Here is a 12281-nt window from a genome sequence, read left to right as displayed (position 1 = left end):
AAGGGAACGAGAAATGTCTTCAAAACAATTTCACCTTCTGCTTAATTTGAATTCTTCACCCTTTCAGTTGAACCTTCTGTTTTACTTACTTTTACTTCCAGTCAATTTTAAGTGGAAAAAAACATTCAAAGCCAAAATTCAAATCTTGCATTCTGAAAACGTCTAAAAGAAAAGATTTGTCAGTTCCAAAATGACATATTTCAACAATGTTAAAATTAAATGGTTGACATTTTGAAGCTTTTCCCATTTTTTTCTGCAGCTAAAAGTGAACTCACTCCAAACTGGTGAAAGATATCCCTTTGACATTGAACTTATTAGCAAAAAATCCCATCCATCAGAGGGAAAACCTAATTACCTGACTTCACGGAAGCTTTAGCTATTACCAGCACCATGTAAGAGCCAAGATGTGTTCCCTGTATTCCAGTTCTGGAGTGAGCTGAGAAATTCAATTTTGCTTCTTGAGAATTATGTCTGAAAATGCACCTTTTCACTTACCATGAAATGGGAAGCACAGGGAAATGACTCTTTTGTCTTACTGCTAATTCTAACAAGTTTCTTCACCTCCCAGGTACATGGATTTCTTCCCCACTCCTTCTAACATCACCACCGACCTCCTCTTCGAGAAAAGTGCCAACTATTTCCATTCTGAGGAAGCCCCTAAACGAGCTGCTTCCCTCATCCCCAAGGCCAAGATCATCACCATCCTCATCGACCCATCCGATCGGGCATATTCCTGGTACCAGGTACAGACCTTGCCTTTCAGAAACAGACAGTGAATCAATAGCAGGGGATGATGGCCAACATCAGTGGGAATTTGTGTCCTTGAGCAAGAAAGGGATTCATTGCAAAGCATTTGCACTCTGTAGATGTGGAAGGATGGCGAGTGCCAGCTTTTGCAGTTGGCACCTGTGACACCAGTGTCATAAATGATGAAACTTCTCAGCACAGAGCTGCCAACAGCTGTAAACAAACAGTTTAATCTCAGTTACAGCTGACACTGCACAGAGGAAAAGCAGTGCTCCTCGCCCAGGGAGACACATGGGGGAAAATGAGCATGGTCTAGCTGGAAAATCAGAGCTCTTGATGCTGAGAATCTGTTACCTCATCCCATCCTCCAGCGTGTAAGCTGAGCAATATGTGTACAAATGTATGCAGTGTCTTCTAAAGTTTCCGAGGAGTTAAAAAGAGCTGTATCTGGAGAGCTGTTTTTTTTTTTTCTCTCCTTGGGAACAAAAGAAAGCCTGTTGTGTTTCTGAGGAAACGCTGAGATGCTCTTTCTTGCCTTTTACTGAGCCCACACCTTTCCCTAACAAAGTCTGCGCTATTTTAAAAAAACTATTTTTAAAGAGATACTTAATCATGCATGTAAAATACGGTGTAGTCTTACAAAGAAAATACTAGGAGCAGTGTGAAAACAGACACAAATTAATAGTGTTGCAATGAGCATAAAATACACCATTTCTGATACTGTTTTTATGAGTTCTGCAAGGAATAAAACATGACCTCGGGCTGCAGTTTGCACCCTTTTTGATATCTCATTTGCACCTTTACAACTGCCGATGCAAAATGCAAAGCAGTGAAAAAAAAAAGGGCCTACTTTGGCAGAATTTGTCCCCTCAGCTCCCCCCTCGCCTGTCCCAGGAGGACCCTTTGACCGAGCGATGGCCTCATCCTGCTTCCTGGCCCCCCTGCTCCTACCCAGCAGCAGTGGCACTGGTGGGGAGCTGAGGGACTGCCATGGGCTGTGGCTGGGATGGCCCTGCCAGCACAGCCCTCCTGACAGCTCTCGGGAGGCTCACGGCTTAATCTTCACCATCCTTGTGATACGTGTCTAAATATCTCCCGTCAGCATCAGCGATCCCACGAGGACCCTGCTGCCCTGAAATTCAATTTTTACGAAATCATTACATCCAGCCATTGGGCACCCTCAGAGATAAGGACTCTCCAGAGGAGATGCCTGACACCCGGATGGTATGCTGTCCATATCGAAAGATGGTTGACTCATTACCCTGCTTCACAGGTAATTTCCAACCTCTTGTTTCACCAAGCTCATTGACCTTTGGAAAGTCCCAAAATGAGTATGGCCTTGTCATTGGAGGTGATGGGATATGTCCCTCTGGAACTCTCTGCTGTTAGGAAACGCAGATTTGACAAGATCAGGATATTTGGCAGAAGTGTGTTGATCTTTCTGTCTTCTAATGGAAAAGGTGCAACGGGAAAATGCCATGAACTGTGGCCACATGGGCGTGATCGGGGACTTTAGGGTTTCCTTCTAGGATCAGCCAAGGTTGTCACGGCTTCTGGGTCCCAAGAAACAAGCAGCTGCAGCATGAGACATTGTGGGAAGGTTTGATAAAGTCATTTAGAAAATGCCAGGTCTTTTTCTAAAAAGAAATTTCATTCCACTTCCCACTCACTCCCTTTCATAGAAAATTTCACATTTGTTTGATCCTGATATGGAATTAGCCTTTCTCAGTGTTAGAACAGAAATTCCTTCTTTTGCCCCATCTTCCTTCAGATGTTTTATTGAATTATCTTTTATAATCCTTCTCATGCAAAATTTACATAAACATATAGACCTAAAGAATGTTCCCATTACTAAAAAAAATTGTTTACTGATTTAAACGTAAAGCAAACATTTTAGTAGTAAAAAATACATGCACGGGCACTCTTTACCCATAGATGTGGCCCATAGCTCAGTTGATATGTGTACCTGCTGTAAGAAAAAGTTGTAAAAGGGCATTTAATGATGAAGCATAAAGAACAAGTATCTCCAGAGATTGCTGTATGTGGGGCAGGATTTTGCTGAAAGGAGGTAGAACAGGGACCTGGAAAAACAAAAAGAAATAGCAGCTCTGTCTTTTTGCAGTCCTCACTTTTCTTTGTATATAGTCTCAGCTGTACTACAAAGAGGAGAAGCAGGTCAATCCCATCTCCAGGAGAAAGGAGGAAGTCTCAGTTAGTCATTTACTTTCTTCCTTCACCTCTGGCCTTTCTACTTTTTCATAAACGGGGGAGAAGTACTGCCTAAAGCAGCCGAGCTTGCAGCAAGGGCCGTGCCCAGGCAGTACTGCCCCAGGAGCAAACGGGGCATGTCTCCTCATCGGCCACCACCTCCCAACTCATTCCTCTGAAGGAGAAGGGGCTGTGCAGGCAAATTTGGAGCATGCAAAGGGTGTCGAACATCCCGTGCCCTGGTACGCACGCTCCTTCTCTGCCCTCACCCGGGGCTGCTTCCCCCTCTCATAAGGATTTCTCTCCTTCTCCCGCCGTAGCGAAGAGGGAGCGCAGCCCGCTTATGAAAGATTCAGGGGCACGTTGACATCTTTCTTGTAAAACCGGTTACCGCTCATGTTTCATAGTTACAGTGATTAATTTTACAAGATACACAACAAAATGCACTCATTCTTAATAAGGTACACAGAGAGAGTGCACTCACGGTGCTTGCTAATGGGCACTCAGGAATGTGCATTCACTCAGCCTGTGCACTCAAAAACTTAATAATTCATAATAAGCCTTCACAATAAATATAAAACATATCTGCCCAGAATAGTTATTAGTAATGCTGCTGGGTACTCCAGCAGACTTTTGATACTTTGTCTTAACATTTGCTTGTGGAGGTCAATATACCTTTACATCACATCAATCTTTAATTAAAAACAAAACAAAACAAAACAAAACTTTGCTAACACTTTTGCAAGCCTATGTGGCGGATAGGCTGGTGGTAAGTTTCAAATAAATTGCCACAATATCACTTTTGAACATGTAATTGTATAGCTTCTGAACATTTAATTCTAAGACATATTTGAGCTTTTTGTTATTTTTCTTATTCCATGCTAGATTTTCTATGGACACATTGTAAACCCCAATAATATTTTTACATTCCTTCCTATCTCCTTTTCTCAGAATTCTCTGAGACTCTGGTTCAGCTTGCCAGATTTAACTCTTTCATTTGAACCATATGCACACACAGAGTTACATGGTGCCCACCTATAGGAATTCAGCATAATAAAGTGAAAAGGGAATCTAAAAAGAATTTCATCCATATGATTGTTATTAGCGCTGTACAAAGTCACATGCTAATTTAAATCCATGTTGTCACAGAAAGGAAATGATGTCATTCTTTCATTAACCTTAGTCCTGTCTCTAAATAGTGAGCGTATTTACCTCTACAGTTGCTTATTATTGATGGACAGCAGCTAAGAAGTGACCCAGCTACTGTGATGGATGAAGTGCAGAAGTTTCTTGGAGTCTCTCCTCATTATAACTACTCTGAAGCTCTAACGTGAGTCTGTTCCTTTATTATCTGCCTTATGGGATCATGCTGTACATCCCTTCCTACCGAGATCACTTAATCATTAATTACAAACAAACAACACGTTACAACAATGATAATTTTTCAAAGCTTGGGGTTTTCTTAAAGTCATGTTTAAGATCCATCCAGTTTTCCCTTAACTTGCACATATACAATACATTACAGAACTTAGGTGCATGACTGCAGACATTTCTACACACAGCCTCTACTCTGCACAACATACAGAACAAACAACTGCTCAGCATTTCGTATTAGACACAGAACAAAGTAAAAAATGGCTGCTAAGTTTGAGTGTTCGATCGGAGATGCCCGGGACTTGTTTTCTCAGGGTACCAAGTTTTGCTTTTATCTCTGCGCTGTTTAAAATGCGCGTTCAGTTGATGTGAGTCGTGCACGTAGGAGCTCAGCCCACATTTGCCACTGTTGAACCTTTTAACAGTCTCCAGAAGCTGAAGATCACTTAGTGTCAGGTGTGAAAACTTTGGCTTAAACGTTTTTATCACATTCATATGGGAGTCAAAGGACAAGATTGGGTTAGAAGCACTCAGTATGATAAGATTCATCTGGTCGCATAATTTCTTTGATTGCTTGCTTTTAACAGGGACCAAATATATCATTCCCTAATCCCGTTTTCATATATCGTTGAGCCAATTCTGCCAACCTTTTACCTGGTAGTAGCCAGACACGTGGCACAAAAGAATTTCATCTGTACACTTAAAGTTTGGTAAAATTATAAGCTACTAATAGTAGACGCCCAACCTGGAAACACTGGGCTCACACGCAGCACCTGGAGCACGGGAAGAAGCTCATATTTGCCTCTGAAGCACAACACCCTCAGACTGAGCAGCCTGACTGTTCATGGCCTGGGGTGTCAGTGCCAAAACTGCAGGTGCTGTGCAGGAGCCCAAATCCAGGTCCCCTGAAATTAGGGAAAGCCCTTCGACCAACTTCCCGACAGCCTTTGGTTCTGATCTAGCAAAGGCAGCTGTGATGAGCCCGGATCACATTTCTCATCCTCGCTACCCGGAGAGCGAGGCTTTCCCATGAAAGAAGATTAATGGCCTCCGTGGCACTCTCTTTGACATTTCTCAATTCCCTGCAGGAAGGCAGAGTCTCTGCAGGGGCGGGAGTGGGCTGAATTTCTCTCTCCCTTCTTAGTTCAGCAGAAAATTGTAAGAATCTTTCACGCTGAGCCTCTCTGTATGAGGAGCATCATCTCATTACAGCCATGAGCGCTGGGCTGGGAGAGCCCTGGGACATCCGTGGGCTGAGAAGCCTGGCACTGCGGCGGAGGTTTTTCCAAGTCAGTGTGCAAGCAGAGAGCACGAGCCCACACGGGGGGTGGGAATTAGAAAAGCCTGCATCCCCACCTTCCCCTGGCTGGTACCAGGAAAACTGTGGGAAAATGTGACCACAGACTTTCCACCATCCCCACACTGCCTCCTCTCTGCTTATGATTATTCTTTAATGTTTCCTCCACTGGGAAGATTATGGTCTTTTATATAATAGGTACAAAGTGAGAGTGGAGCACTTGTTCTTTGAGTCTTCCAAATGTTACTCTGCCAAAATCTTTTTCTAGAGGAAAAATTTTGGATTTCAGAATGTAGTTTTTTAAGTCATTGGTTTCCAAAGTGGATGAAGTAGAAGAGGAGTTTGAATACACAGCTGAACTACTGATGTTTGAACAACTGCTGCTGCACATCTGCAGTGCCTTCTGCTAGGTTTTTAAAAATACACACCCACGTACATATATCTTCCTTTCTGTAACTAAATTAAAGTCAGCGGAGTCACACACCAGGAAAAAATTTGGCCTCTCATACTTGTTTGGACAGAAAAAATGGATTGTAAACAGATCTATAAAATTATGCAATCACTGTTTAGAGGCATCAAGAATGCAAATGCGCTGTGGAAGCACGCGTTTCTGTACGGATTTAGGACGGAAGAGAAAAATGCATTAAAACAATGGAGTTGCTTTATGGTAGGACTGTCAAAGTAAAAAAGATTGCATAGGATCGTTCCTAGTCCTTACTGCCTAACAACTGTATACCACACATTTTTAAAGTTGTCACAAAGCAGCCTAAGGACCTAGTCCTGCAAACAATAGCGAGCAACAAGTTTCATCACCCTGAATAATTATGTGAACATCTTATAGGAGAGTAAAATCAACGCAGGCAGAAGGAAGGTGCTGATCAGAGCCAGGGAAAGAGAGCAGAGGGGAGACAGAGGCAGGGCTCGGGCATCTGGAGAGAAGTGCACATCACCTCGGCGTAGCAAGGGCCACAGCTGAGATGGGCAACTAGGTCATTACTCCTCACATACACTGCTAAAGAGGACCTAGATTCAGAATAGATATATGGAAGAAGTTGTTTATGATGATGGTGGTAAGACACTGGCACAGGTTGCCCAGAGAGGTGGTAGATGTCCCATCCTTGGAAACATTCAAGGTCAGGTTGGACAGGGCTCTGAACAACCTGATCTAGTTGAAAATGTCCCTGCTCACTGCAGGGGGATTGGACTAGATGACCACCTTAAACGGTTCCTTTCAACCCAAACTCTTCTATGATTCTATGACCTGCACTTTTTATTACAGTAGTGAAAACAAAGAGGGAATGTCAAGTGGTGTTGCAAAGCTTTTACACATAATGCTACCAATAGAAAGACATTGGGATCCCCACACAAAGTGTTAGGAGAGGGAAACTAGTCAGTGGTCTTCATGAAGTTCCCACTATGGCAGTGAAGAGATATTTCCCACCTCTCCCCCATCCACACTGCCCACAGAGGCAGCTCCACATCCAGCCTCACAGGGGAAATTTCCCTTGTTTTCCCTTTTGTGAACAACAGGAGGGAAAGGAGAAGACAGGATTAGGGGAGTGTGCCTAAGTAAATGGTTTCTCTTGGAGTGCTGCTACATTTTGTCAGAGAATAAGGGAAAGATCCTCATGGTGGCATTGCTTAGCCCATCCCATGGGGATCCTCAGGGCAGCCCAAAGCCAAGGGGAAATCATCTTGCTGGAGATTGCTAAGCACCAGAGCCAAAAGAGCAACACAACTCATCCATAGAGATTGCTAAACACGGGCCAAACCTCAGAGTTTTTTCCATGAAGGAGTAAACCTTGAAAACAAGACTAGTCCAGGTTTGGGTGCAGACAGGCCCTCGCAGGCACCCTCCCTGCCTCCAGCATCGGGTACCGACTTCACGAGAGGTGGGGTGGGCGTACGGGTGTCCAGGTTCAACCCGGTGTCTCCCACAGGCTTGCTCTGCAAGGGTAGAAGAGATAAGCAGAGCCCTGGAGGAAAGGTTTCTGCTGACTGCTGTAAAAAGCTCACTTGTAACTTTAGCCTAAAGGCCATCACTATTCTTAAACAAACACTTCCATTGTGACCTGTTGCCTTTCCAGGAGTCCGGAGAGTTTTGTTGTATCTGAACACAATGGGTTGAATTCAGCTCGAGCTGCCTTACTAACCTTTCCCCTACCCAAATTTGCACATTCTCTTAATAATGTTCAATATGCTCCTTCTGAGGCTGAAATACTGTTTGGGGTACAGTTTTGCAGTTTTCCTTTTACCCAGCATACCATACTGCTGCTTCTCTTGGGAAATTAGTGCGAGGCAGCTAAAGTACTTTACCACGCAACGAGCAGCTGGAAAAGGCCAAAGTAGAAATGAATCTATCATAGATACATCCATTTAATCAATGATTTATTTATTTTTAATTGATACAGCTACTGAGACAATTTAGGAAACAAGGGTCAGGCCTGCAATAATAGGCTGGGCAAGAAAAAAAAAAAACCACGTGAGGAAGGTTCACCCTTCTCCGGAAATTAGTTCACTTATGTACAGCAGCAAATTGCAGGTGCACTCGTGTCGCACGGATAGACCCAGGGCGAAAAGGTAGTCTGTAACTAATTAACTCCCTGATCCAGCCAATTATACTTCATCCTTTTCAAACATCTGCTGAACAGCAGAAATGCGAACCTTTTCAATGTTTTATGCATGCTGCACGTCCCAGAGCAATAAATTCCAAACTTAACGCTGCGTGTTGTTCATTCCTTAGTGAGTACGTGTTTTAAAGCCTTAATCTAAAATGCCTATATCTTTGAATTTTAGACATCAAAATCAAATTGCGTATTTCAGATAAGACTGCTAACACAGTGGTTATGCTATAATGCCATCTTCGGAATGAAAATGATATTTAGCTCTAATGATATGGAACAACCAGCTTCTCAGGTGCAGTGAAATTATCAACAACCAACCAGCGGTTCTTTCAGTAGGCCTAAACGCTGCTTATTCCACTCAAAAATCAACATCAGACATTTCAGTGTCGTACTTCTCGTCGTTTCATAGTCGTGCAACAATCACACCCTTTTCTGGATATATAGACTTAAGAGATTGAGCCTGCAACAGATCCACTTGCCTTTTTAACCCCTCTCACCTTGACAGTGCTGACCTACAATAGCATCAGCTCCACAGCCGTTGGAGAGCTTTCCTTGGGCACAGCTGCTAGTGTCCTTGAGAATATAGTGTGTCTCCTTCCAGGAAAACAGCTGATTAGTAATTTTTTTCAACGAAACGTTCTTTATTCAAGTGTCAATTGATCAGAACGTTAGCATCTTGCAGGGATGTATGGAGCAGTTTGACATGAATAAAATCTCTGTCCAAAACCAGACAGTGAAATATGAGTCACGATCTGGAGTGGGGCCGTGTAAGATCCTTGAGACTGAGGCTCAGGACCTTCACTGACATCCTATAGATCAATGCTTAACACTTGAACCCTATATACTGGACATGTAGAATAAAAATTAGCTAGTGTAGGTAAAGCACAACGTGAAAAACTTCTTGCCTTGAGCCACTGCCAAGGCAAATTTGTGGAAAAAATAAATTCCCAGAGCTTTCACAAGAGAGGAAAGCTGTTTCCCACTCTGCCCTCAGTACTTCAGTCATCTAGAGAGATAAGTGCAGCAATAATTGTTAGCTAACACTGATGTCTTAGTAGCTGGGAGATTTTTCTGTAGCGACGTGTTTCAAAAAAATGTGATCCTCTACAGGTTTGACCCTCAGAAAGGCTTTTGGTGCCAGTTATTGGAAGGAGGAAAAACAAAGTGCCTAGGAAAAAGCAAAGGTCGAAAATACCCACCAATGGACCAAGAGGTAAGGGCTTTCCAGAGATTTAAGTTAACATTTTTTAAAACTGACCCTGTGTTTGATGCCTAAAATAAACCCACTGATTTTTTTTTTTTTTTTAAAAAAAAACACACTGGCTTGATAATTTTAAAAATCAGTACCCTTTAAAGAGCTTTGAATGAAAGGAGATTAATTGGCCTCTCTTAAGAGCCCCTCTCCTGGAGCAATGCACAGGTCCCGGGCAGGAGCACCTGCCGAAATCTGCCATCGGGTGGGTTTCCTTCTTTGACTCTTGTTTGTTTGTTTGTTTTTCCCACCCTTCTCAGTCTCGAGCGTTTCTGTCGAGCTACTACAGAGACCACAATGTGGAGTTGTCCAAGCTGCTGCACAGGCTGGGGCAGCCCCTGCCCTCCTGGCTGAGACAGGAGCTGCAGAAGGTCAGGTAGCACGCAACAGCGGGGGACCCAAATAAGGACCATTTCCTTCACCGTCAAACCCCTTGCTTCTCCAACTCACTTGTGATCATCAGTAGAGGACCTCATGAATAACGCTCTTTCGATTACAAAAAAAAACAAACAATCACAGAAGAATAAAAAAAACCAAACCCGACAACTGTTTATATGCACGCACTGACAGTTATTAGCATCGACCCCTTTTGTCAGCTTCCAGGAAATAATACGGAGCTACGTGGCACTACTCTTCATCCAGACCGGGATTTGTGCACAGCCTAGTTCCTCTGTTCACCAGGACGTACCAGAAACTGTGTGTAGGACGGATTGACTTCAGTGTACGTGACAAATTGCAGTCTGTCAGGACACAAGCAAAGGATGGGAACATCTCTCGCAGGACTGTGAGGTTGGTCATCCACTTGGGTTTTTCCGCCTTTGTTTTCACTGTTTTTTTTCCCCAACCCTGCAAGTTTTCCTGCCACTTTATAGGGGGATATTCAGCACTTTGCAGTCGGGATCCCTAATGGTTATCATATATGTCGTATTAATGCACCACCATGGTTTTCTCCATGGAAAGCGGTGGGCCAAATTCTCACCTAACCTGCTTCCCTGGAACTCCCGTAATAACTGATGACAGTCTGTGCTCTTTCTTCTTTTTTTTTTCTTTTTTTTTTCCTCACAACAAGATTTTCTGGAGTTGCGTGGGTTGTAGAGGTACAAGGCAGTGAGGTGGCCCTCCTCCCAGATCTCAGTGAAATCCATTTCTTATCTTCGGGACATGGCTACTTTGCCACCCTGATAAGGTTTTTCATCGCATCTGTTGGGTTCCTCCAGCAGCTGTTGCAGAGCCCTGAGATGTGAAATCATGTCCAATATTTTGTCATAATGCCATCGGACTCCTTAAAACACCATCAAAACCTTCTAATATCTAAGTAGGCCATACAAGCATTGTACTGACAATAACCAATAAATCCACTATTTTGTTTCTATCTGGAAAGCAAGGGTTTTTCCCTGAAGCCTTCCAAGTACGAGATCAGGTTAGTCATTCAGGGTCTCAGTCTGCAAGCTAGTATAGAAAAAAACTTTAATGACCAAAGATATTTGTTAAGCTTTTGAAAAAAAAATGACAGTTTGTTGAAGAACAAACTCCTCTTTCTATAGACTTGGATGGAGTTGGAAGGACAAGCATATCCACTATATAACACGTATACATATATAATGCATATGTATTTATGCCTGCACATCTACCTACTGCGTATCTAGATCAGATCTATACTTGGTTTTAAACACCTGCTTTTTGTCCCCATAAGTAAATGAAAGGGTGGTTTACCAAAAATATGATATTATGAACTGTCCTTTCTTCTCAGATCTGTGTGCGCAAGGTCGACAAGACCAGGCAGAAACTCGCTGGGAAATGTAAGCCGAGGGAATAAATATCATTTAGGCATTTTAGCCTTGTAACAGTTTCTCAGGAAAACAAAAGCTCGCAAAGCTTTGCTATGTGTCCTTCACGCAGCACAAAATGGGAGTAGTGTCAGTTTTCAAACTTCCCTTTGTTAGTTCCTAGGCAGAGGCCATTTCAGGTGCTGCAGAGGCTTTGTGCTTTCCCCTCCCCATGAACGTGATCCTTACCTCTGAGCTCAGGAGACAGAGCTGGACGTTGGGGTTGCACCATGAATTCAGACTGGTGACAGCTAGCTTTGGTGAGCACAGATCAGGGCACATCAAGGACTGCGGTGTTCAAGGGCACTTGCACGAATTGATTTAGGCTTCAAAACAGTTAATACACGTAAATGTCTATCTCAGAATTTCCAAACTCCTAAATCACAAGACTGACCACCAAAATCATGATGCTAGGTTATTTTGGATTGGCAAGTCCAGTGCTTCCCAGAGTTGTGCCGGTGTCACCCTCCTGCTCTCAGCTCGGTAGCGGTGGCACTTGCCAGTGAATGTCCTCTGGCACCACCTGCCTGTCACAGTGTTTCCTCTCACCCGGCCTCCACCACGTTCTTCCACCACTGCTCATCTGAACGTGCCTGGCTGCTTCCCCTCTCCACACTGCTCCAGCTCTTTTCTCAGTCACTGGCCCAGGTACCCCCGTCAATGCGAGGGGCAGGCGCTGCCCTCCTCGGTCCCGCACACACAGCCCACGGGGTTGCACAGAGGAGAGGTTGACGTGCAACCAGCACCAAGTCCCTGCATGGTCCCTTGTGCTCCTGCTCTTCACCTAATCCCTCGCTCCTTCTGCAGGAGGACTCACAGCAAGGGTGGGAATAGGACAAGGACAGGTAGCCCCTGCCCAGTGGCTGCAGACATACCCAACCCCACCAGTGCTGCACCAGCCTATGCCCACAAGCACGTACATGAACACAGAGGAAAGACAAGCGCTGCCCAGT

The 12281-nt window shown here is 43.9% G+C and overlaps 1 protein-coding gene across 1 annotated transcript in view; it reads left to right on the top strand.

Annotated features, from left to right (window-relative positions):
- The window catches only part of LOC104376539 (N-heparan sulfate sulfotransferase 4), an 81802-nt gene extending 71920 nt beyond the window's left edge, over positions 1-9882 (top strand). The window contains exons 9-13 of the mRNA XM_086611589.1: positions 569-743; positions 1850-2020; positions 4176-4285; positions 9361-9463; positions 9763-9882. Coding sequence (XP_086467715.1) covers positions 569-743; positions 1850-2020; positions 4176-4285; positions 9361-9463; positions 9763-9882 — 679 coding nt within the window. The remainder of the gene's footprint in view (positions 1-568; positions 744-1849; positions 2021-4175; positions 4286-9360; positions 9464-9762) is intronic.
- The last annotated feature ends 2399 nt before the right edge of the window (positions 9883-12281 follow it).

The sequence above is a fragment of the Tauraco erythrolophus genome, chromosome 5, assembly GCF_009769465.1.
Source record: "Tauraco erythrolophus isolate bTauEry1 chromosome 5, bTauEry1.pri, whole genome shotgun sequence".
Taxonomy (NCBI): domain Eukaryota; kingdom Metazoa; phylum Chordata; class Aves; order Musophagiformes; family Musophagidae; genus Tauraco; species Tauraco erythrolophus.
Note: the sequence above shows the minus strand (reverse complement) of the source record. Positions and strands in the feature narration are given on the sequence as shown.